The sequence below is a fragment of the Archocentrus centrarchus genome, chromosome 14 (assembly GCF_007364275.1).
Source record: "Archocentrus centrarchus isolate MPI-CPG fArcCen1 chromosome 14, fArcCen1, whole genome shotgun sequence".
In the NCBI taxonomy this organism is placed as follows: Eukaryota; Metazoa; Chordata; class Actinopteri; order Cichliformes; family Cichlidae; genus Archocentrus; species Archocentrus centrarchus.
Window position 1 is genome coordinate 29,704,382 of NC_044359.1, and position 26,002 is coordinate 29,730,383.

At 40.6% G+C, this 26,002-nt stretch overlaps 3 protein-coding genes across 5 annotated transcripts in view; 1 reads left to right on the top strand and 2 right to left on the bottom strand.

Annotated features, from left to right (window-relative positions):
• The window catches only part of nlgn2b (neuroligin 2b), an 85,364-nt gene extending 67,487 nt beyond the window's left edge, over positions 1 to 17,877 (top strand). The window contains exons 5-9 of the mRNA XM_030746380.1: positions 5,278 to 5,463; positions 8,006 to 8,271; positions 8,397 to 8,550; positions 8,846 to 9,212; positions 15,461 to 17,877. Coding sequence (XP_030602240.1) covers positions 5,278 to 5,463; positions 8,006 to 8,271; positions 8,397 to 8,550; positions 8,846 to 9,212; positions 15,461 to 16,388 — 1,901 coding nt within the window. The 3' untranslated portion in view covers positions 16,389 to 17,877. The remainder of the gene's footprint in view (positions 1 to 5,277; positions 5,464 to 8,005; positions 8,272 to 8,396; positions 8,551 to 8,845; positions 9,213 to 15,460) is intronic.
• On the bottom strand, positions 10,813 to 14,519 carry LOC115792031 (uncharacterized). 3 transcript variants are annotated; one of them, XM_030746381.1, is made up of 7 exons: positions 14,316 to 14,519; positions 13,156 to 13,249; positions 12,725 to 13,034; positions 12,330 to 12,388; positions 11,989 to 12,122; positions 11,677 to 11,813; positions 10,813 to 11,424 (listed from the first exon to the last, which is right to left on the bottom strand). In XM_030746381.1, the coding sequence occupies exons 2-7, from the start codon at positions 13,161 to 13,163 to the stop codon at positions 11,053 to 11,055; spliced, it is 1,020 nt and encodes a 339-aa protein (XP_030602241.1). In that variant the 5' UTR covers positions 13,164 to 13,249; positions 14,316 to 14,519; the 3' UTR covers positions 10,813 to 11,052. The 3 variants fall into 3 exon arrangements, with proteins under 3 accessions (XP_030602241.1, XP_030602243.1, XP_030602242.1); XM_030746383.1 differs by lacking the exon at positions 14,316 to 14,519 and adding an exon at positions 13,373 to 13,417 and having other exon boundaries at positions 12,725 to 13,057; XM_030746382.1 differs by lacking the exon at positions 14,316 to 14,519 and having other exon boundaries at positions 11,686 to 11,813; positions 13,156 to 13,420.
• Positions 17,878 to 24,553: 6,676 nt separating the features above from the next.
• LOC115792630 (endonuclease domain-containing 1 protein) lies at positions 24,554 to 26,002 on the bottom strand. Its single transcript, XM_030747243.1, has 2 exons — positions 25,692 to 26,002; positions 24,554 to 25,477 (listed from the first exon to the last, which is right to left on the bottom strand). Exons 1-2 carry the CDS (start codon positions 25,875 to 25,877, stop codon positions 24,869 to 24,871), a joined length of 795 nt encoding a protein of 264 aa, XP_030603103.1. The 5' UTR covers positions 25,878 to 26,002; the 3' UTR covers positions 24,554 to 24,868.

The window sequence follows — 26,002 nt, forward strand, 5'->3', positions numbered from 1 at the left end:
TTAACCCACCAAAACACTCCAGGCTTCAAGTGCTTGTTGACTGTAGTGTAAGTACAGTGAAGAGTGTGGAATGAGATGTGTGTTGTGTCACACTGACTGTTGTAGAAAGGTCAATTTGGCAGGTTATCATCACCATCATCATCATGGCTACTGTTACCTTCATCAGCATCACCATCACTTACATTAATAATCATCAACAATAAAACTTAATTTGCTATTTAACACACTTGAAAATGTGCTGTCTGTTCCCACCATCTGTCCCTCTGTACTGTGCTTTACAGCTGTCCCACTTCTTTTTTCAAACTGCCCTTTAATTCAGTCCCTTATACAGTATCTTCCTTTTGTCCACACAAGAAAACAACTTGCTGTATTCACTAAAAATACTCTGTGTGCTTAGGCAGAAGTATTGTAACACAGTTTATGCAGACACACTGGTACTGTGACCTTGTATAAAGTTGCATACACAAGGTTATACTGTGCATAGCCCTGCAACAGTAAACATTTATTCAGCCACTATGCTTATTTAGGTGGCACACTGTACAAATAATCTGGGATCCGTGTGCAGCAGGGAGGTAGAAAACATGCCACTGCAATGCCACGGTACCAAAAATGGTTATTTTCAGTGATTAGGAAAACAGAAGGTTGCTGGAATACAGCAAAATAACTGTTTAGAAGTTATTTTTGGGTCGTCTTTGGTGTTGCCAACAAAAATTAATGGTTTACTTCGTCACCTTTGGCAGATAACTTGGAAACTTAATGCAGGGAGCATCACATCACAGACCAAACAATGTTTGTGGAGATCTGTCCCAAATCAGAGCAAAAGCAAAGATGCAACCATATTTAATCACATCATTTTTTTTTAAGCACAAGTTAAGGCACGCAAATGCACAGATCCTGTTTATATATTTATAATATGAGGTGTTCATAACATCTGTGAATATATGCCTTTTTCCCCTCAAAAATATACCAGATGGACTGTTGTCTTCTGTTAAAGATGACTGGAGCGGCATTGCGCATCAGACTGCCGCACTGATCACAGAGAACAATGTTTGTACTCTTCACCTAAAAAAACAACTCAAAACTTGCATATATTCCTCTAATTTCAGTGCAAAGTCCACGACTGTGGCCAGATCATGGGGTCCAGTAGTTAGCTCTGATCATTTAGTACAGTTTAAAACAGTTAAAAGTATGTTTCACATGTTGCTCTAGAGTTTCCAGTCGTTTTGATTGTATTCAACCTCCTGACACATTATGATGATGTTGCTCAGAAACCCATTTATGGCATGGCTGCATTATACAAAGCAGTATGTGTTCTGTTGTCAATAACTATGCATCTTTATTCAACTATATATGGACTGTCTCAGAGCATAAAGTGTATCTATCTGAGAAGCCAGCCAGTGGATGGGGTTGTTTGGGTTTGATTGTTGCTTCTGAATGTTATCTCACCATCTTAGCTGGTGAGGTTGCAAATTGCAGTCGGATAGAAGCAGTGGGCTCCATCGTCCTTAAAGATTTCCAGTGGATGTGTGAATACTTGAATGCCTAACCCTGTAAAGCCTGAACCATGAAATAATTGCAAGAAATTTCTTTTTTTTTTTTGCAAATGGACTGTGAACCTTTTGGGGGAAAAAATTAAATATTAATTTGCATATATGAGTTTTAATTTGTATCGTATCAATTTGTTGCTTAAAATGTATTGTGCAGTTTATTTATTTCATTTTTTTTTGGGGGGGGGGGGGGGGGGGGGCACTGATGATGTAGAAGTCTCGAACACTTATGTATCAGTCATGATACACTGGGCGTTAAAGGGCTAAGATAGGCACAATCAGTGACTACCTGTATAAGATGCAACATCAAAGCACCCTGGACATAGCAAACTTTTTCTTGACCTCTCCCTGACCTCTGATGTTTTTGTCTTTGCACCCAAGCCTTCCCAATAGCTTGTCCCCTCAACTGCCCTTGGCCCCGTACCTTAAAATATCCTGTGCAAAAAGGCAGAGCTCCAAATACTATTTTAATAGTGAATTTGGAAGGGACACAGTTTCTTGTAGAAAAGGAGGCTGTGTTAAGCTGGCTGTGACCTAACAGAGGCACATCCATTCTAAATGACAGAGAAGGTCTGAGAAATTAGAGGCTTATGTTACCAAATCAGAGAGATAGTTGGAGAACTATTTTTTTAAGCCTCTTCAGTCCTCGTGTTCACATTTAGGTTGCAGGTTTTGACCGTTGGAGCCTTGCAATTGGAAATTGGAAAGGCCTAGAGTGTTTGAGTGTCCTGAGAGTTTTACTGCCTCATTCATGCTCTGGCTCGAGCAGGTCCCTGAGAGTTCTTTCCTTGACATTTGATATTAAAGTGATGCACACTAAGGATCCCACCCCCAGATGATCAACTTGCCCTCTTTGATTAATTCAGCCAGGTGGGACTTTGCTTCGATGTCACAGGCCTGGTTTTCAAAGACTGATGTTTTAATTCTTGAATGAACAGTCCTAGCTTGAAAATGGGTTATTATCATTCTAATATATCACTGCCAACACATTTACCACAGTGCAAATATTGTAAAAATTGTTCCTTGTCAGGGTTTTAGCATATCTTTTGTTAGAAAGCCAGCACAGGGTTAAAAAAAAAAAAAAAAAAGTACATAAGCTGAAATGCCAGAAATGGTATGTGCACAAAAAAGGTCCACTTTATAACAAATGTGTACAGACTCTTTCAGTCTTCCCTTTTTTAAATTATAGTCCACTTTTAAATGTGCACACACACACACACACCAGCTTCGTACCATGCTCTGTAAATGCCCGCATTCAACTATAAATGGTCAGTGCAAGGATCTCGTGAATGTTTATCCATAGAAATGAGTCAGCTGATCAGTTGTTCTTTCTGTCATGCTGTGTTCTTGTCATGATGGTGGCATTCCCCAGGGGTAGGACTCACTCCAGGTATGCTGTATAATGTCTTATACTCATTTAATGGTACTGCAGTTATGTAGGTGTGTGTGTTTGCGTAGGTGTTTGCCTACAGAGAGGGGTTTGCAACCTATGCAAACATGGTCCCGTGCAGTCCTCCAAAAACCCAACAGCTTGTAGCTCGGGTGTGCGTAGGGTCAAATGCTGCACGGTTGACAAGTGGGCTGGAACAGGGAAGGGATTGACATGCTTCTCCCATTCCAGAACTCACCAAGAAAAAAATACAGCATGAAAAGCACATAGACTGGCTGCGGTAGACTCCTTTCATTGTTTTTAACACTCATTTTCACTAAAGCTCTTTACATGTTATAACTTTGTTCTTTTCCATTGCGGGCTGAGAGACCAGCATAAGTAAGAGTAACCCACAGGCCGGTGGTACCACATACTTTGGACACTCTGTCCATCTGGCAACAGATGCTCTCTGCAAGTAGAGGGGCAGTCCATAGTTCCTTACTGCCAACAAAGAACCATGTTCAATCCATTAGAGCTGTCACTGGCTTTGTTTACAGGCTCCAAGCTTACACAGTACATATGTGCAGGTGGTGACATTATACCAGGTGAGACTGGAGAAGACAAAGTTTGCGTCCTAAGTGAAAAGGACTCAGTCTGTTCTTTCTAAGTAAGTAATACTGAGTGAAATACCAAATGTTCATATGGGCCAGAGTTTCCATATAGGTGTGTACTTCCTCCCATCATGTGTGTCTTTATAAATCCATTGGTTTTGGCTTTATAATTCTTTATATTTCAATCTGTTTATACCCCACTCTGCATTTAATCATTAGTTATTATTCATCTCTGGCTCTCTTCCACAGCATATGTTTTGTCCTGTCTCTCTCCCCTCAGCCCCAACCGGTCACGGCAGATGGCCGTCCCTCCCTGAGCCTGGTTCTGTCGGAGGTTTCTTCCTGTTAAAAGGGAGTTTTTCCTTCCCACTGTCACCCAGTGATTGCTCATAGGGGCTGTTGGGTTTTCTCTGTAATTACTGTATGGTCTTTACCTTACAATAAAAAAGCACCCTGTGGTCCCAGTTCAGTTGGTATTATCATTGTACAGTCTACATGCACCTTGAAGTCCTAGCCACGTGGCTTTCAGTCAACTTATAAAAATAAATATTAAAAATATATTTTAAAAAACTGCACCATCTCTAGGTGCTTTTAGACAGTTTCACAAAAAAGAAAATAAAGCCTTATTTTAAAACTAATAAGTTAGCCAGCTAGCTTGCAGTCTCAGCCTGACCTGAGATCCATGTTTCAGTGGCATCAGCCAGTGACATCTACTGACCAGTGGCACTGAATAACTACATAATCCTACAGGATGATTTATGGTTCGCTAACAATGTTGTGGAGCAGTCAGAACAGAGAGACCATATTAGCATGAGGACATAGCTGAGCATCTTTGTTTGCCCCAGGTTACTGACTTGCACGGTCAGCCATTTTTTTGCCTTTTTTTTCCCCTACAAATTCACTCCAAATTAGCCCTACTTTACATAATTGAGACCTAAACAGCCTTGTGCCTTATGTGACCCTTAAATCTAAGCCATAATAAAAATCTGTCTCCATAAAACTGGCCCCTGGTATTAGTTATAGGCAACGATGGGAAATTCTATTTATTCCCTGAATAAATACCGCTAAGCAGAGCTGGCCAAATCAAAGATGGGTGAACATGCTTGAACACAATTTTGTTTTTCACTACATCTTCCACCTCTACAGCCACAGCTCTGAGTAGCATGCAGTTAACTGAAATCATTTTAGTTGTTTCACAGGTATTGAAGTCATCTGAACAGTGGAAAAATTGAAATGTTACATTTGTTACGGAGTGAAATAGCTCAGTGCTGCTTGAAACACATGTAAAGTACTTTAATTCACTCTCATAAGAACAAAGCATTATGTGTGTGTCTGTCTGTGTGTGTCATTTTGTTCAGTTTATTTTATCTTGTTGTGGGTGTGCACCAACTGTGTAAATGTGTGTCCTGGAAGTAGGTGAAACATGCCTTCTGTTGCTCTCCTCCTCTCTCTGCTGACAAGTTCTCTTAACTGTGTTGTATTTTCAGCGTGGGTATTAAAAATGAGTAATTTGGCAAGCTTTCTGTGTGAAATCTCCACAGACTTGAAGTGAGTTGGAGGCTTAGAAGTTCCTGACAATGACAGGATGCCATCTTCTGTTTGTGTGGGACATGGAAAAGAAACATTGGATAAGCGGAAGAGAATGGATGGAGCTCCTGTACCCTTAAAATTCTGCTCTGCTCCTTCATTTGGCACAGTCTATTTTTTCTCATTCTTTTCCTCTCTGTATTTGTTCTAATTTACCCTGCAGGGTTTCTGAGCACAGGGGATCCGTCTGCTAAGGGGAACTATGGCTTGTTGGACCAGATCCAGGCCCTGCGTTGGCTCAATGAAAACATCGGCCACTTTGGAGGAGACCCAGAGAGAATCACAATCTTTGGCTCTGGAGCTGGTGCCGCCTGTGTGAACCTTCTCATCCTCTCCCACCACTCAGAGGGTAAGGTTCTTTCACTGTCCTTGACCGATTAGTAGTCACATACTCCACTCAATGGGGATTCATATTTCAGGACACTGTGGGTAATGTATTTCCTTACAGAGCATGTTGGTACTTTCAATGAAAAGCCTAAACCAGATAAAAATGCACTATTATTCCCACAAGTGAAGGGATTCGGGGATGAGTCACTTACTGTTTTGGGCCATTATGGTATTATTTCAATAAGCAGGACAAAACTCCGAAGATTAAGTCATTTGAAAGAAATCCAGGCTGTGAATCTGGACAGTTCTGGAGTTGACAGATGGGTGTACACAGTGCGTTTTTGCTCTAATGCCATTATGCCCTTTGGGACATAAAACCTTTAGTAATTCCAAATAACATAATTCCAAATGGGACTACAATCAGTGAGAAAAGCACTGAGGAAGGTGTCCTACTCCAATATAATTAGTTACTTTTATTCATCTTTTACATTGTGAGAACTAGCCATGTTTATACACACACATGAGGAAATAAAGTGTGTCTTTTTGGTAATATTCTAGCACACTGGGGTTTTAAAAGTTACATTACAGAGTCATATATATTGTTCTGTGGATACAAATGTTAAAATGATACAGTGCTTTTCTAGTGCCTTATAGGTGCATAAACTCTAAAAATGAGTCATTTTAGCCCATTGGTAGTTCCTGGTATGCTTTTACTGCATTGGCAGTGTGTTCGGGATCATTGTGAGAACTGAACCCACTGCCAATCATATACTTTCCAGATGGTATTGCATGTTGGATCAAAGTCTTACAGTACTTTTGTGCATTTGTTCATCAGTTTGGACAAGATCCCCAACACCGCTGGCTGAAATGCAGCCCCAAACAATGGCAATGAACCAGAAACTTCAAATTTAGTTTCATCATTCCTGTAACCATAGGTCCACATGACTGGCTCTGGATTAGGCACTAGCACAGGGGTGCCCAAACTTGTGGCCCACGGGCCGCTTCTGGCCCCGCCCCCTTCTGGTCCGCAAATTGATGTCAAAAATAACATACAATTTGGCCCTTTAAGTTACTTTTTTGACATTTCGCTTAATGCTCTTAATTTCAGGGGATGGCAAAATGTCAAAAAAGTAATTTAAAGGGCCAAATTGTATGTTATTTTTGACATCAATTCGTGGAATGGAAGTAGGGGTGGAGCCGGAGTGGCCCGCGGGCCAGGTTTGGGCACCCCTGCACTAGCACCTGCACCACGTCGGTAGAAAAGGACCATCTAGTTCTTGAATGGCAGCTCTCTAAAGATGTTCTTTCATTAATACTCTAATCTGATCTTGGTTTGTGAAGTTAAGAAGGCAAATAGCATTTCATTCCTTACCAAGAATTCAGATTATGTTATTACTAAACTGTAAACCATTGCACAGAGTGATTGACCTTGGGCGGATTAAAAAACGTAAAAACATCGTATGTGCTGTAGGAAGCAGATTCTTAGTTTATGCAAGGGAATGAGTTAGAAGAAACAGCCAGGAGGACATGGAACAGCTTTTCAATGATGGTTGTATTTGCTAAGTTGTTAAGGTTGCTATATTGCAGCTGATGTTTCATGTATAGATTAATACTCTATGTTTTCACGTTTAATGCTGAGTCTCACAAAGTTTGCATAGTTTTGGATTTAGAAAAATTATATCACATCAACACTGATTACATTTTGCATTAATGATAATGTCTCCTGTAGAACTTGACTCTTATTGGTCAATGTTGGATTGGTAAAAATTATGTCAGGTTTTATAGTTGGTGCAATATCAAAAAATAAAACTGGCTGTCATGCATAGATTAGCCCAACTCCATTTTGAAAGCAGGCTGAAGCAACACAAAGTCAAGAAAAAGTTGAAGGCTGAACAGTTCTTAAAGGTACTGTGTGTGTGTGTGTGTGTGTGTGTGTGTGTGTGTGTGTGTGTGTGTGTGTGTGTGTGTGTGTGTGTGTGTGTGTGTGTACGCTGAGTAGAGAAGAGATGAGGCGCTGGAGTTGCAGCTGAGAGGCTTCTTAATTGATTTCACAGGGAGAGGAGCGGGGGCGGGGCACATGCAGAATATGGGGGGGCTTAATTATTAATGACAGAATCTGCAGATAAAACAGAGGGACAGCAAGCCACTTTACATAACAGTGCAGCGGTGCAACAGTGCGAGCAGTTTTCTTTCTCTTTCTGTCCTCGCTTTATCCAAGGAGCCTCGCTGTTGTGTGCAGCTTTGCCGCCATCTTTCTTGCCGCCGTCTCTCGTTGCATATAATTGAAACACTTCATATTTTTTACACTAATGTTCATAAAGATTTTCTCCAGCTAAGAAAATCGGCAGGATATCTACTTCATCTTGCCCCTGTAATACTCTACAATTGCTCCTCCTCTAACATATGCATTATTTAAAGCACTCAAACTGTAAGGCCTTGAAGGCACCATCAGCTGCTAGCAAAAGTGTGTCAGAGGAGGAAAAAAAAAAACAGAGCTAAACTAGTGGAGGATACGTGTTTGTATGTTTTAAAATATCTGGTGTATATGACCACATTTTGCATAGGGCTGTTCCAGAGGGCCATCGCTCAGAGTGGCTCAGCCATCTCCAGCTGGTCAGTGAACTACCGACCGCTGACGTACACCAAGAGCCTGGCCAGGAAGGTTGGCTGCACCACGGGGGACATGGCTGAGTTGGTGGACTGTCTGCGTAGGAAGAGTTTCAGGGAGCTGGTGGACCAAGACATCCAGCCTGCACGCTACCATGTCGCCTTTGGGCCTGTGGTAGATGGAGACGTGGTGCCTGACGACCCTGAGATCCTCATGCAGCAGGTTGGCTTTGGTTTCTTCAACTACCATCCAATGTGTGACAGTGTAGAGGAGCTATATCAGTAATTTCATAACTGGTCCATTCTGTTCTGTATGTCATGCGTCGTGTGTATTTGTCGTGGCACCAGGGCGAGTTCCTCAACTATGACATACTGCTGGGTGTCAACCAGGGGGAGGGCCTAAAGTTTGTGGATGACAGTGAAGGAGAAGATGGAATATCAGCTGCCTCATTTGACTATACTATCTCCAACTTTGTGGACAATCTGTATGGATACCCTGATGGTCAGATCCTACCCTATTTTCCTAGAATATTATGTGTTACTTTGTAACTTTGTTGGCCTCTACAGGACTAAGAATTTATAAAGATGACATAGTTTTGCTTGTGAATGGAGACTACAGCCTGTCATGAGCCAGTTTGGTTAAAAGAATGTTCACAGTAATTTGTGTTTATGCTGCTGTGTTTTAACCATTAACGATAAAAGATTTCAGCTTTACGTCCTTCCTCATGTTTATGTTGCAGATAAACATGGACTCTGTGGTGGCATAAATGCTCACATTGACTTCCATTTCTTCCAAGGTAAAGATATCCTCAGGGAAACCATAAAGTTCATGTACACGGACTGGGCTGACAGGGACAACAGTGACATGCGCAGGAAGACCCTCCTGGCTCTGTTCACGGACCATCAGTGGGTGGCCCCAGCTGTCGCCACTGCCAAACTGCACGCCGAGTTCCAGTCACCCGTCTATTTCTATACCTTCCACCACCACTGTCAGACTGAGGCAAGGCCAGACTGGGCAGATGCTGCCCATGGAGATGAGATCCCCTACGTGTTTGGGATTCCCATGGTGGGAGCCACTGACTTGTTTCCCTGTAACTTCTCCAAGAATGATGTAATGCTCAGTGCTGTTGTCATGACATATTGGACCAACTTTGCCAAGACAGGGTTAGTATAACATTTACTTTCAAGTGATTTAAAATATTAATTTATATTACATACATTGTGTATAAAACATAGATTATATCATTGGTCATATAACATAACCTTTTAAATGTTGAGCCCAGTGTTGTTTTTGGTGATTTTACAGATGACTGAAAAATGAAATACTTTTGTGTACAAAGCTTTATGGATCAGTCCTCAGAGGAAAGAAGCTGTTGAGATTCTGAAAGACCTACAGCACTGCTTTTTCATGCACTTATGCAATCAGCAAATCAGGTGACAGCAATGTGATGCATTAAATTATGCAGCTACAAGTAAAGAGTTTCATTTAATGTTAAAACAAAACGTGACAGTCTGGTTTGTGTATTTCTGAAGCTACTGCTCTCCTGGCATTTTCACACGCAGCAGTCTCTAGAAATGGACAGATGAAAATGCTTTCTTTAAGAGAGTTTAGAGGAGAATGGCTGTAGTAATTCAGCTAGCCACTCTTAACATCCAACCCTGAGAGATCCCCGACAGTGGAAGACAGTGGGTTTCCATTCCTGTCAGCCATGAGCAGAAATCTGAAGATGCAGAGGGCATAAGTTCATCAAAACCTGAAAATTGGAAACTAAATGTTGCCCGGTCTGGTGAGCTTCTGTAAATGATAGGGTCAGAAGTTGAGGACAGCATTAATCCATGGACCCTGTCTTGTGTCAACAGTCCAGCCCAGTGGACCTAGTGGTTAATGGTGCAGGCAATGATTTTTGGCACACCATAGGAATTAATTATGAATTAATTATGATTTGAATGCCACATCCTGTCAGAGTATTGTTGCTGACCATGTAAAACACTGTCATAATCACACCCACTGGAGGAAAAAAAAGTCGGCCCCACACTATGCTGCTGGGCTCTGAAATGCTAAAAGAATGCCTTTAACTGCCGAAAAGCATTATATTTTACTTCATACGGGGAGGGAACTGGTTAGTTCCCTCCACTTGCGGGGTACACTTCCTACTACTGGGATGGGTTTCACCTTCCTCATGACCCTGAACTGAGTAAGTGGTCAAGAAAATGGATGGATCTATCAAAGAATTATTTCAGTACACAGTAAAATGGGCAGTGTTAATGCAACACTAAAAGAGTCAATTTTAACACTGAGCCAGTGAACATATGGTCCCGCCCTGTACAGTGTTAAAATTACACTGAGCTCAGTGTTACATTTTCAGAGTTGATTTTACTCTGATTAGAGTTAAATTTAGCTATAGAGTAAAATTTAATCAGCACTCACATTGTTAATATACTTTTACTCTATGACATAAATAACACTCACAGTGTTATTTAAATATGACACTGCTACTTTAAGTGTTATTCTAAATCAACTCCTACAATTTTTTCTTAACAAGTGTAAGATCTATTTAACTGTTAATTAAATTTAACTCTAAACAGTGTTAATGTGTAACCAATTCAGTCAGTGTCAAACAAATTTACACAATTATATACTGTTTTTATAAACCTATTGTTAATATTTCTTACGACATACAGCCAAAGATATTTGTAGCACAAAAAGAACCCATCTTCCTTGTCTTATTAATTTATTAAGTTCAGTACAAAAATAAAATGCACTTAAAGGCTTCTCTGCATTTTCAGTTTGATTAGAAAGAAAAAACTTTTCTAAGACAATGTGAATTTACTGGAACATCTTTATCCATTTATCTAAGAAATACATATTTTTTGAAGAACTTGACATTAGTGCCATTTTTAACAAACGACAAATATCAATTGGTCAGTGACAAAGTTAAAAGCACCCATTTTCTTAAGGTCACATAAAATTTTACACAAAAGCTTTTCAAATTAGATCTTTAGATTACCAGTGACCAATTAGGAATATGTTGTTGCCGATGAAATTCTGTAGCCCCAGTTGAAAGTAATTTTGTGTTTGACATGGAGAGAGAGAGTGTTCACTACAAAGTTCTGAAGCAATTTCAGCACCTTCCTTTAACTCTCCAAGTTCCAAGACGTACATGTTGTGGAGCATTTGATTATAAACAGTTCCAAATACGAAGTGAAAAATTTCATCAAAAGCTCCAAGTGAGCTGGCTGACTTGCATGGTACGACCTGCTTGTCCAGAACAATGAAGAACTCATGAATGGTGCTCCTCTTTGTCCCAACAGCAAGTGGGTAGGGCTGCGTAGTGGAGTTCATGGCATCAGCATGTTCCTGGACACTTGTTCCACTCTAAGTATGAAAAAAAGGAAAAATAAGTGGGATTTAAAATTTCTGTCAAAAACTGCCAGAAGCTTTCCCTGTCAAAGTTCAAATCAACACCTAACCAACACTCTCTGCCCCCAAATAGAAGAATACATAGCAATAAAAGGAATGAAATTGGTTCCATATAATTTTAAAACAGAATCCATTTCATATATGAAAAGAATCATAGCAAAAGAGGAGAAAGGGAACAGGTAATAGTTGTTGCAAAAATTAACATACATTACAAACCTTCTGGAAGACCACATGGTGCTCCTCATCCTGGGATGGAGAAACCTTCCCACGTCTTTTGTAACCCTGACAGGAAGGAGGAATCAGGTGGAACAGGAGAATGATGGAAGCAAGATCACTGTCCCAGCCTGTGAGAACAGAAATAACACAGAACATGAAAATAAAGAAAAAAAATTAGAAGGCTATTCCTTTAAAGCCGAAACATAAAGAAATCCAATAGAAAATTCAATTAAATAAAAAATTCTTTACAATTCCTCCAGCTACTATTAATACTTAGGTTTAAGTCCTACAGAATAAAACTACCAGAGGTAAGGGTCTCATCCAGTTCCTCCTCACTTGAAGCTCCTTCAGCACAGTAGATCACTTCTTCAAGGTCGGTTGAGGTAGGGAGAGTCTTGCTCTGCTGGATCACTTTATGCTTGAAAACAGTCGGCCACCTAAAGTAAAAGGCATTCTATTAATTGAGCACAGAAAATAAGACAAGAAGTACAACACTCATCAAAAATAATAAAAAACACATTGAAAATAATCACTGCAAACCATACACTACCATGTTGAAAAATTATGTAAAATAAAAACAAATGTATTCCAATATAAAACGAATGTTTGCAGTTTATGGGGGAAAAAAAAACGTTGGCACTAACCTCTCCAAAAACCTGGTAGCTACATCTTCTCCAAATTCCAGAATGAAGTCTTGATCAATCTAAACATATGGAAAAAGAGCTTATTGCAATATAACACAAAGCCAATTCATCTCCAGGCCTTTATTTCAGGGGCAGGTTTGTTTAAAGAGGTTATTAATTTAAAAAACAAAGATCTTACTGGATTGTGTGATCAACTCATGATCAGAAACTAACTTCTTTGATTTAATTTTTTTGACCAAACCTACTTAGGTAAAGCATCAAAAGTAAAGTGTGGAGTTTGCCCAAAATGAGATGTATAGCTATTTTAGAAGGTTTTCATTTTAGAGAACAAGTCAATTCACTTATGAACACACAATTGTACATCAACAGGCTATTTGTGTAAAATGCTGAATTACCAAGCCTCTGACATCTCTGAAGCGAGGAAATTCAGTCAAGACGCTGGATGATCTGTTTTCGTCCAGGACCATCTTGCAACGGTAATCAAACATCATCTTCATTTTGTTCCTGATGGCGGCCTCATCAGAAGAGTATTTCATGAAGGAATTAGCTTCCTTATATGGCTCTTCTCTTAGGGTCACCTCAGGGTTAAATGAAGCATCTCCTCTGGCTGTTGGTCCACACCCAGTCAGCTGACATGATGATCTTCTCCCCTCTGATAAGGTGCTCTTCCTCTGGATGGTTTTAAGCCTCCATGCTAAGTAGCCACTTTAACCATAATAGAAATCTTCCTTTAAAATAGGTTAACAGGCTATTTTATTAGAAAGGCAGCATTTGGGTCAAAAGATAAAGAATTTAAAACAACTTGGATATTGGATTTAATACTTACATATCCATTTTTGGAATAAGGATCACGCAGGTTTGGGAACTTTTCAATCATGCCTTGAGCATACATCTCTCTCACATGTTGTGGTGGTGCTGTCCTAAAGGAGCAAATTAAATTAGGGCTGCAACTTTAGTAATTAAGTATTCTATCGATAATTCCATTGATTACTGAAGTAATTGGATAAGAATTACAGTTCATCTGCATATTTTAACTTCCGTACAGCAGTTTTTCCCTGTGTGAAACAAACAGGGTGGATGAAGCAGCTACAAAGTTGTCTTTTCTTCACTTGCTGATCAGGTGGTTGATGGAGGACTTCCAGCTGCTTCCAGTAAACGTTTAATAGTGGGTGGTTCGGGGGGGGGGGGGGGGGGGGGCTTCTTTTGGATGCTAGAAAAACGTCTCCTTTTGCTCCACCTGAGCTCACGTCTCAGTAAGGGCTCCGCCTCTTTAGGTGTGTATGAAGCAAGCAGCAATAATAGCAGCGATCTAGCCGGTGTGGAGTCCGCGGGGTGTGCTCCTGTCTGCTAAATGCTGTGACAGCAGAATTCTGAAAGTAAACCGATTTTCTCAGCCCAGTGCAACGGCGTCTCAGCGCCTGGCGATCAACGACTAAAACACTGTTTTGACTCAAGAATTACTTTAAACAAACCACAAACGTAGTTGATCATTTGATATTCATCTGAGGACGATTTCATGTTCGTTGATAGTAACAAGCATAACTTTAATAGAATACCATTAAAAAGTAGAAATAGCTGAGATTTAATTAACACCGACGATACATTTCATGCTGTTTCAGAGGAACCGCAGCTCCCGCAGAAGGAGTTTCCCCCGAGGCAAATTGAAAACATAACCCGGGGGAGCTCGAGGCAGGTGTCTGAAGTCAATTCCCAAAATCAGCCCTGAAGTATATTTTATAGGTTCCTATCAACGTTTGGAAGCGTAGTGACCCGTTAATGCAATTTTATGTCTAAAATGCCATCTTTATTTAATGCTAAATATAGGATAACATTTTGAAGGTTTAAGCTAGCTAACAACTCCTCAAACATCTGTCACGTGAAAAGCATATTTTTTTCTGTCTGAAGAACCATGTTATTTTAATATGCTGCTTTGAGTGTAACGACAGTGAAAATTCAGGAAAAAAATGAAAAATTGAGGAAACTTACCGAGACTTTTCCAGCAAGGCGGAGAAGTTGAAAATGGCGCCGATAAAATTCTCTTCGGTCTGGCACAAAGTGCAAGGGGGCGGAGCTTTTCAGAGTACTTTTTTACACTCAGTTTGGAGAATTTTCATTAACACTGCATTATAGTGTTTTAGTAACTCTAACCGAGTGCATTTCCTTTAACACTTGACAAGTTACACTGTAAAGAGTTATTTTTAAAAAACCTGTTTTAACTCTGAATATTTACACCAACACTGCAGAACATAAGGAGGCATTTTACACCCACTGGTGTTGAACTGACTCTTATAGAGTTTACATATTCTGACACTGCTTATTTGACACTCAGGATTTTACTGTGTACTCTATATCTTCTTAGTTGTTTGAAAACAATATTAGCTAAGGCCCTTGCAAACATAATGTTACATCCTTCTGATAGTGAGGTACTGAGGTTAGTTTTTGGGGTATATTAGTACTAGTAGTACTATTTTCTTAAAGCTGCAGTTATGATAAATGCATTCTTCATGCAAACTGTGACAGCACGGTGGTGCAGTGGTCAGCAGTGTTGTCTCACAGCGAGGAGGTTCCTGGTTGGAGTCTCCTGGTGCTGCGTGTGCTGCAGCTTCCTCCCTCTCTCTAAATACATGCACAATAATATGCATCACTTCCCAGAAATAACACCACCCACAATCACAGCTTCACCTCTGGAATAGGAATAAAATAAGTTAAAACAAGTTTCCTGCTGAACATTATGTTTTCCAACTTTTTTTTTTAGCAATGTGCCTGTGTGCCTATTTTGGAATCCCTAAGCTCCTGCACTGATTCATGGACATGCCTGTAGAGACCAACCTCCTTGCACTTGTGCCTCCATCCCAGCTACACTGGCAGGTTATAAAATTTAGGAGGTGCATGACAAGGTGAAACAACACCAAAGCACAAGGATGACATCAACAAGCAGAAACTACCTGCAGTAAAGTGATTGGTGCTTTTAGAGCTCCTAGTAATTTTGAACCATTCTTTCCTCTAAAATCCAAACCAGATTTCTACCCTCAAAAAGCACATCAGCTCCTTTGTTTTGGCTGACTGACTTTATTAAAGCAAAGATAAAGCTAAGTTAATAGCCTAATGATTTTGTTCTTTCTCTCTTACAGAGACCCTAACCTACCAGTTCCTCAGGACACCACTTTCATCCACACTAAGCCTAACCGTTTTGAAGAGGTCATCTGGACTAAATTCAGCTCCAAAGACAAACAGTACTTGCATATTGGCCTGAAGCCCCGTGTCAGAGATAACTACCGTGCTAACAAGGTGGCCTTTTGGCTGGAGCTGGTACCGCACCTCCACACCCTTCATGAACTTCCCTTCGTCACCACCCGACTGCCACCTGGAGGCACCAGACCCTGGAAGGTCCCTGCTTCTGGCACTCGCTCAACACGGCACCCTGTAATCTCTACCTATCCACCGGATCCTGATCCTGACCTCAGTTCAGAGAGACCCCGGTATTCGCCATTCCCCAGTGAGACAAGGGACTACTCCACTGAGCTGAGCGTGACGGTAGCTGTCGGTGCGTCACTTCTTTTCTTGAACGTGCTGGCCTTTGCCGCACTTTACTATAAGCGTGATAAGCGGCATGAACTCATGCAGAGACGCCACCGCCGACTCTCCCCTCAACGTGGCACGACAATCGGCATGGGTGTTGGCATGGGAGTCGTAGGGGCCCCGCCGCACAATGACCTAGCGCTGAGTCAGGAGGAGGAGTTAATGTCACTGCAGATGAAGCAACAGAGGGTGGAGCTAGAGCACGGGACCCCTTTACCGTCCCGCGGTGTCCACGGCGACCTGGAACCACTGCGGCCTCCTGTGTGCCCACCTGACTACACGCTGGCCCTGCGACGGGCGCCGGAAGATGTGCCGTTGATGACAGCTAATACCATTACCATGATCCCCAGCACCATTAGCAGCATGCAGCCCCTTCACCCCTTCAACACTTATCCCCCCGTCCCAGCCCCCTCTACTACACCTGTCCCCAGCCACAGCAACAATGCCCTGCCACACCAACACTCCACCACCCGTGTATAGGACCAGGCACAAGCTCTGCTACCCCACTCTGGGCTTACAGAGATGCACCACACAAACTGCTTCATCCAAACTCCACTCTTGCCGCCCTCTATTCTTCTTTACTATATTTTGGTCTTTTCTCATTAAGCCCTCAAATAAAGCTGCAGTTTGTAAGATATGAAGCAGTGAAATACCTCTAAACTGTTACCACAACTCAAGGGGGCCATAATTAAGAGAGGCCCTTTGCCAAAACACTGTCATACTAGATACATACTGCTTTTCCCTGTCAACACGCTTTCAACATCTGGTACTTTGGAGAGCCACCAAACACACAGCTTTAAGCTTGCAGCTCTCACAGAGCGTTCTCAAGCTCATCACAGCCAGTCAGACATGTATTGTGTAGCTTGGTTGTTTTGCGCATGTGTTGTTGTGTCAGTGTAAAACTATGTTTAACACCAAATGCAAATATTCATTTTCACTCATTTAGTGAAAAGATAAAATGGTAGCGAGCAGCTTTGTTTGAGACAGCATATGTCCCGACAAGCTGTCTGTCATGAAGCACTGATTCCCTGAAACTTACAAATTGCAGCTTTAAAGGCCCAATCTGGAAGTGAAACTTGGCACCCTGTGTTCAGCACTATGTCCCAGCAGCTGTCCCTGCATTGTGATTTTAGGGACTATTGTTTAGTGTGAAATGTATTGGTGGGTCTGGGAGGAAAATGGGGTGGAAACCATTTGACAGAGAAGCATGACTTTTCAATTTTAAAAGTCCTTTTTTTTTTAATGTTTCTAACAAACTGATTTAACATTCCTTTTTTTTTTTTTTCCTTTCGTTGTGATGCTAGCTGAATAACATTGAGCATCCTGTGGAGTTTATGTTACCCACGCTTCCAAAAAGAAAGAAAAAAAAAAATCTGTATACTCACCACTGCTGCTTTCAAAACATTTCCAGATTGGGGCCTCAACTGTGGGGTGGTACAGGAAATGACTGAATCCCACACACTTTGTGGGATGCAACCTGGAATCCAGGCTGCCCATTAGAACTCGCTGCATTTCAGCCGCACATGCTCTAATCATGTCCATTACATTATTTATCTCATACTCACGATCTCTTTGTCTGTATTCCCACTTCAGCTCATTTAACTGCTTCTCTCTTTCTCGCTCTCCATCTGCCCTTGTAGCTCTTTTTATTAAAACCATTGACATAATCCATCTGCACTTCTTTCCTCTTTCTCGCAATCACTTCTAGACTCTTTTTTCCTTTTGGAGTCTTTTATACAAAAACACAAGTGTAAATGATGTATTATTAATAAATTGTAAGGATATGAATGAAAAAAAAAAGATATTCTGATATCTCGTTTTTACCAGCATTCTTGGTGCCAAGTACTGTGATAAAGTTCCTCTTTCACTGGCGTCCAGTGGACCGCCTGGAGAGGTCCATCCTGACTGTATCTTACAAAAGGAATTCCCATAAAAAAAAAAAAGTGCCAACCCCTTCATCTTTAGTTTTGAACCACACGCTTTTCTTTTCCTTTTTTTTTTTTTTTTTTTTCCAATTCCACTCAATGTTGCACTGTGGCTGGTCTCTTCTTTAAAGGGAAATCAGATTCAATATATTCTCATTAAAAAAAAAACAAAAAAGATTCAAAGGTTTATTAACAACTTTGCTGTGTGGGATATTTGTTGCATGATTCTTTTTTTTTATGTTCTAGAAGTTGGTTTGTCATTCTGATGATTTGCCTTTTTTCTTTTATTTTGAAAATTATTTTTATTTCCCGTTTCAATATCAGCTGCACTTTGTGGTACTTCAGAAAGTATTAAAGTATTAAGAGATGAATATTGTGTAAAACTATGATTATAACAAAGAGAGTAAATATTTCCTGTTTATTTTTTTGTTTGTTTCATTTCCTAACACCGAGGCTGTGCTGCAAAACTACCAGAAAGACTGATGAAAGCCTTTTTAATCCCCTCTCTCTCTTTTTTGCTTTTTTGCCGTTTTCTCTTTATCTTTTGCAACTGTCAAGTTTGCACAGTCACCGTCTCTCAATCAACCTGAAGATAGCACTTTTTTAAGTTAAGAAAAAAAAAAAAGAAAAGAAAAAAAGAAATGACTACTTTACGTGAAGAGTCTAAATAAGGTTTTTGTCTGTGACGGACATCAACCTCACGCTTCAAGTGTTTGGAGACTGCCTGACAGTTATCTTTTCGTCTGCTCTTTTGTTTTTCCACAATTCTCGCTTTTGCAAAAGGCAGGAGAGAGGATGAGATATATTTACGGTCAAAAGGTGAGAGAGAGCCTTGTATGCGCGTTTCACATCTTTCGCACAATTGAACACGGACACGGGTCACACTCTGGACATTAAGGAGGAAAGCAAAAAACAAAACAAAACAAAAAAACACACACAGTGACATTAGGACAAACGCTGGACAAACACAGCGGTGATGACAAAAAATAGCAACCGTTGATGCACAGAGGATGCATTCTGAAAACCCGATTTAACAGACATTACTCACCATATACCATGAAAGCGAGGTGAGCGGGACCCCCACCCCGCTCACCCCCCCCCCCCCCCCATTCCTTGTGATGTCCTGTCTGCTTGGGATAACCACACTCTGGAGCCAGACTGCCATCCCTCACGCTGGACTGGAGCAAGCTGCGAGGACAAAAGAACAAAAAAAAAAAATTTAAAAAACAGAAAAAAAAAATGGACAAAAATAACAACATCAACACGTAAAAACAAACTGTACATTTTTTAAGTGTAAGCGAACAAACTGGAATTTGTAAATATTATGTTTGTCGTTTGGTTTGACTGACTGGCCGGGATCTTTTCTTTGTGACAGCAGGTGCAAGTTTAGATGATTTACATGCTTTTCAAATATGTTTGATTCTCCCTTTAGTTCCTCGATCTCGAGGTCAAGTTCCAATAGGTTGCGGGCGCAGCGTGGTTGGGGAGGGGGCAACGTGAAAAGGAGTGTTTACGGCTCAGGTTCGCACAGATTGTGATTAAAAGCAAGAAAAATACTCTCGCCTAAAATATAACGTACAGGCCTGACACTATTCCATCAATCATGAAGGCAGCTTTTGAGTGAGATGGATCCCTTCATTGGTTAAAAAAGCCAAAGAGCAGCTGCAGAGAACACGAGAAGAAAGGGGGAATGGAGAGGAATTTGATAAGTGAGGCTTGGAAAAAAACATGTTAGTTCTTCAAATATGCTCAAAAAAAGAAAAAAAAAGATTTTTATTTTCATTTGTGATGCTGTTCAATTTTACTTGTTAGTGTCTCACATTGTCTTGGGCATTGTCATACAGTATAACCTGTAACTGGGAGGTTGTGAAATCCTTTGTATTCTTTTAGTCTTATTTCAGACTCTAGTAACCATGGTGGTGGTTTTGCTACCTTTTGCAATATTGTCTGCACATTCAGTTTTGGGAATTACTGACCCTGCTGTTTGAAGTGAGTTTAAGTTACCCACGCGTCTAAAAACAGCAAAACAAACTATGTTTTTCTTTCTTTTTTTTCCCTTCTTTTTGGAAACAAGGGTTTTGGACGAGCCAACGGATAACGGAAGCACACTCACCAAGTTTACATGTTTACACTACAGTTTTAATGTTGGCTTAACGGAAGGGGAGAAAGTATCAGATCGATCCAAATATCTTCTTCTTATATAAGATTTAATGCCAGAAAGGTAAAGTGAAGGCTTGCACCTGTTTGTCTGTTTCATTTGATTCAGTAACCTGCTTGAGGCTCAAGAGACTGAGAGAGCATAATGACCAGAAGGGGTTGAAAGAATTAAAGTTAATATTTCTATTTCAAATAGAGGCTATTACACACTGTATGTTGTGTATCTGAACTGGAAAACATTAAAAGACATTCTTAAACAAAAGCTGTGCCATCATTTTTATAACAGGGCTAGGTTTGTACTGTTAACGATGTATGTGATTTGGCCACTAGGTGGCAGAAGAATTCTGCAACATGTCTAGCCAGATCGTATTGAAGTACTGCACTAGCAGGCAAATTCTAATTTAAGGACAGAGATATTTTAGCCTTACCTTTGAATTGTGCTGCTGGCATTGTATAAAAAGACGGATGTAGCATCAACGTGACGTTTCTTAAGTTCTGTTTTGAAGATGAAGATGAGCGCTTCTGTTGTCCCCATTGGCCAATGAGGAGTTTCATACCATCATAATCCTACATTTTGAAACAGTTTTTTTAATTATTACTATTATTATCATTTAATGTGGCAGGAATCCATTTTCCCATAGACTTCTAAAGGACCAGAAGCCTTTTTTGCAACCGCAGCTATCGCCACCTGGTGGCCTGCAGACAGACTGCAGGTTTAAGGCACTTTAGCTTTGGCTTCATATTTTTAACCTGGAAGCTTCATCCATGTTTTATATGGTCTGTGGTTGCTAGCAACGTGACGGATTTAAGTACAAAATTCATTTTGGGATTTCTGATTTGGTCCAGGAATCTTTGGGGGAAAACAAATAAAAAACTTCTGGTATTTAGCTGCAGTACTACTTATTTAGTAAAATCATCCAGCTAGCTAGCACAGTTTCTAACTTATGACATTTAATGTTTGGTTGCTTAAAAACGCAAAACTGCTGCGTAAAGAAAAAGGTGACAATGGAGAGAATTAACCTAATGTGGGCTAAGAAGGTAAAAAAAAAAAAAAATGTGTAGAGTTAGCTGTTGGTGTGCTGGAAGTCAAGTCTGGTCAAACTAGAATAACAAAATGGCAAAGGTCAAACATGCCCTGCAGAACTTCACCTGGGTTTTACAAGCAGGTGTAGGTTTTAAAATCTGCCCAAGGTGGATAAATATAATGGATGAATGTTTGGATCACTTAGGATCAGATTACAAGGAATTTCCTTTCTACTTCTAAGTTTGTCAGTCCAGCACTTTAAGCATGCTGAGTGGCTATGCAAAAATTTATTTTGTTATTTTATTTGTAATATGTTATATCAGTGTTGGACATAAATATTGCCAATTGATGCACTTTACCAGATTTAGCCTATGGCTAATTTTCATGTATAGTCACCAGCAATTTCACATCTTTTAGCTATATTTTTCAGATCCTTTCAATGCGCATTTTCTTTTTTTTTAGCACTGTATAATCACCCAGTGGCAATCTCACCTTCTACAAGTGAAGATTAAGCGAAATTTGCTGTGAGAAAAGAATACTTGATTTCCTTTAAGCTGTTTGATGGAAGTATTTTACTTAAACAGTTCAGACGTTGCTAACCAGCTAGCTGTGGCCCTGTTTTGTGTTTCTGTGCATGCCGGCCAGCCAGTTTGTTGTTGTGCCCAACCTTGGTGTCATTCATTCGACTCACCAGTGAGTCATTCATGACACATATTGACTACATTCCTGCCTTATACTGCACCTGGTGATGGTAGTCGTCTTTATGCACTATAGCGTCAGTGAGCTTGGCAAGAGATGTTGCACTCACAGAATTCTGAATTTAAATCTGTGCCAAGGTGGTAGCAGAAGTCAGCAAAGTATTTTATGTGTCAGAATTGACAGGTGACTCTATACATGCAGTTTTGCTGTCAGTGTGAGTACTGAAAGGAAGGTTGTGATGACCCACTCCACCTTCCTTTCAGCCTTTGTGTGTGTGTGTGTGTGTGTGTGTGTGTGTGTGTGTGTGTGTGTGTGTGTGTGTGGCAGTTATTTTTTCTGCAGGCACTGGAGAGGAAGTGTGGCTTCTTTCCAATCAGCAACACCTGGTCCCAGTGTGCTACTACTCTACAAAAGCCCTCGGGGGGTTGTTGGGGTTAGTTATCCTTTGGTTTGTGGTAGTTTTTTTTTCACTAAACATACACCATCTCCTCACTCTGACACTCACCTACACCACTGACAGTACTGACTGACTACACACACCATGGTTAGTTTAAGTTCTTTCATTGTTTCTTTCATTTCAAAGGAACAGTTTGCTAATTGGCATTTGTGTGCATCTCCCTTTTTGTCATGGTTGTGTGGCCCAGTGTGTGACAAAGTTCATTAAGATTATGCTTCAAAATAACTGCCCAAATAAGTGCCAGAGGCATTTCAAGATGCTTTGATTTAAGCTTTACTCTGAGGCACCTCAGAGGGGAACATGGGGGATATTTTTGTTGGTTTTGTTTTTCCTTATTGGCCATAGAATGGAGGGTCCCCCGGTGGATAGGCTCTTTATTCTTCATATACCTTAAAATCAATCAGAGCACGCATCAGTGCCTTACTGCTCATTTCTCATTCTCCAACAACACTGCACAGCCTCTTCTCTACCTGATTCCCTCTACCCTACCTTATTTCTGCTTTATTCAAATGTGATCATGATGAGAATATCATAGCTATCATATTTTGCCTCAGTTGCAACTAAGATTTTTATGATGATAGATTACAGTATATGGTTTTAAACAGACAAAACAATTGTCTTACTTGTAGTCCAGCATTCAGAAAACTCCGGTTTGCTTTTCTTGTAATGCCTCCGAGCTCACCAAAGATAGCTGATGAAACCTACTTATTAAAAGTATCAGCCTACTCATCATTATATTAGATAAACAGGGATCAACACAAACTGAGCTCTGATGGTGGTCCGGTTCATTCGTATCCAAGTAGTTCTCATTTCAAAGCCTGGAATAATTTAGCAGCATGAGTTTGATGTGAGGAACTGTCCTCTCATAGGTTTATTCAGCTGTTAGTACACAATAAATTGTTATTACAGCAAATATACTAGACTAATGCACTGCTTTTGTTGGGTAAAGCCAGCAGAAAGCTTTCTATTCATTCCAGCCCTGATGTGGAAATAAAACCTTGGCCACAGATATGTCTTCAATCATTGGTAAATAAGTGCTTTAAGTGCTTGTTGTTCCAGTTTTGACATCACCCGAGTTCATCTAACTCATCATCTGATCGTCTGTTGTCCAGCTTTTGGCACTGGAGATGACACCTAGAAATGTTTAAACTGGCCAAACAATAAGGGCAGATGATCACCGGTGTCCACGCTGCTTCCTGCAGCTGTGTGCAGGCTTCTGTGTTCAAATATACAGGAATTCCCTCAATTGCCTTTTCTTTTATCTGAAATAGCACATCCTCATTTACACTTAATCAATCATTGCTGCAGTGAGAAGCAAGTCGGTGCACCCCGCTGGGTTTAATATGATTCATAAATGGATGTCGCAATTGTTCAGATGTCTGATGCAAACAGACTGCGCTCTTCTATTCTGCTTTCTAACCAGAGACCAGAAATATGTTTCCTTCTACAGTAGATGGCAGCATAGAGCTAAAATTTATAGCGGAGGAGGCCCCTCAGAAATGTACTGCTTCTTCCTTAAAGGGTACGTCTTTAAATAAAAAAATAATACTACTACTACTAATAATAATAATAATAAAGCATTAGTAACGTGTGGAGGATATCTTTACCAACACATCTTTACCTTTAGTTTATAAAGGTTCTGGTTTTCAGTTTGAGAACTTTACAACATATGCAGCATATATTTTTTATTATTATTATTCTATTCAAAAGTCTTTTATCATAGGTTTATAGGTTAACTAAATGATTAAAGACACTGAAACCCAACACACAGCCATAAAAGTCAAATCCAGTCTTTTATAACTGGCCAGACAATAAAACTCACATGAGGCATTTCGAGATGCCTCGAGAGTATGTGAGTTTATAGCACGGGGAGGCTATTTCTGATTTCACAACACCCTTATTTTGACATTTTACAAGAATTTCAAGAAAATGGCTTCAGTGGACACCAGCTGTAGTGAAAGAGAAGTCTTTTTGTCTAAAAGTACGTGTCTGGTGGCTTTTGCTGTGTTGCTTCAAAAACAAGAGCAGTCTGATTCTGAATGCATCTGCAAAAGCTGAAAATTACCTCCATGCATCAAATTCAGTTCCTCGATCCAGAAGGCTATCTGGCTCTAGAGACATTTGTGATCATTTCAAGTTCATGTCTTCCAGTTTTTCTTATTGCAATTTAATATGACGTGCAATTTTCAGTTTCTGCCACTCTCCAAGGAAAAGAATATATTTAAAAAGCTCAGTTGGGCCAAACTTCACCTTCACCTTTATGCAAATCTGTCCATAAACTTTTGAGTAATTGTTGGCAGTAATAATTAAACAACTGTGTTCAAGTTGAGTATTTTGCACATAAAAATGTTTTTCACACAAACAGCACAAACTCAGTTTGAGCAATTAAATTAGGACAATTTATTAAATGAGCCAATTATAATAGACAGCCTTCCACACAACATCACATAACAGCATTGCAATCCTTTCCAATTAGAGTAGTCCTGCTCTACAACCTGAAAACTGTCATCTAAAGCATTTTATTGAATAGAGAACATTTTATTTCCCTTACTCTGATGCAGAATCTTGTTTCCAGTTAATAACTTGCAGGACAAAATTTAAATGATCTTATTTCTGTTATCATTGCTTTCCATTATTAATGACTACTGTTAGGCTACATAAACCCACATGCACAGAGAGGGTGTAACTGAGGCAGCATTCAGATGGTGTGCTGCAGGTAAAGAGGGAGGGGTGAGGGAGAGACGCAGTTGTCGTAGAAGATCTGAAGGTTCGTATCAACTTCAATGTTATTTCTCAGAAACATTTCGAGCTCCAGGACCGTCATCTCGTGAACACTGTTGCCCTCTTTGGCATTTTTGGCCAGGGCCGCATGGGATGGGAAGAGAACACGAACATCGTGGGGTGCGTTGCGGTCGTACTCGGTGCAGCAGTAGGCTGACCACACGTCTTCGGGGATGGCCACGCGGTTCTGGTTGTTGCGACGGATCATGTTACCCCTGGTGGTCACTCCGGTGACAATGTAGGCAACGCCACGGCAGAAGTTGTTTAGGCGCACCCGGATCCGCTCCTCATACTCGCGCCAGGGCCCGATGTTAAACTCTCGTATCTCTGGGACCACATTGGTCAGAGTGTAAGTGGCAGCGCGGTCGTGTGGACTGGACTGGTGCTGGTCTGGGTTCAGGTGGCCCCTTTCATAAAGAACCACATCAGAGTAATCATCCAGCACTGCCTGGCTGTCCTCGAACTTCATGTGCAGGTAGCCAGTGGGGAACGGCAGCATGTTCCCGTTCCCGTCCAGCTCTGCCAGCTGGAGACATGAAATATAACTTACAGCAGTCTTTTAAAATGCCAGGAAATTGTACACATACAAAATAAAACTACTGTATGCAAGATCTCTCTTTCCTATGTGGCTTCCTTGAAAGCCTCTTTTTTTTTAACTAGTGTGAAATACCTCATTGGGTAATGGTTAAAATCAAAGGATTAATGAATTAAAAAAAAAAGCCTTTTTGTAAGACTCTAACCTGTGGCTCGTACATCCAAGGGTAGTCCACACGTCTGTCTCCCTCTGTTTTCTTGAAGGTATAAGCCGAGTAAACTGGGATCCTCTTAGAAGGGTCGTACAGGGTCACGTACCGGGGTTTGTCGGCATAGCGCTGGCAGATCTTCTTCAGTTTTGTGTCCACGAACCCCCGTGGTGGAGTCCCCATATAGAGGGAGTCTTTGCACCTCTCCACATGATTAAAATCTTGAACAACCGTTGCTGATGTAAGACTATTAATTATAAAAGCACAACTAAAGGCAGCTGCATCTCCATGGTCTACTGTCTCGCACC

Bases quoted from the DNA above. Each gene is read 5' to 3' on its own strand.
- LOC115792031 (XM_030746381.1), bottom strand. The intron at 12,389-12,724 runs GTAATTCAGCAT...CCATATGTTTAG, and splicing joins TCAGAGATGTCAGAGGCTTG to ATTGATCAAGACTTCATTCT. The intron at 11,425-11,676 runs GTATGTTAATTT...TTTCATACTTAG, and splicing joins TCTTCCAGAAGGTTTGTAAT to AGTGGAACAAGTGTCCAGGA.
- LOC115792630 (XM_030747243.1), bottom strand. From the start codon at position 25,877: ATGGGGACTCCACCACGGGGGTTCGTGGACACAAAACTGAAGAAGATC. The intron at 25,478-25,691 runs GTTAGAGTCTTA...TCATGTCTCCAG, and splicing joins CTTGGATGTACGAGCCACAG to CTGGCAGAGCTGGACGGGAA.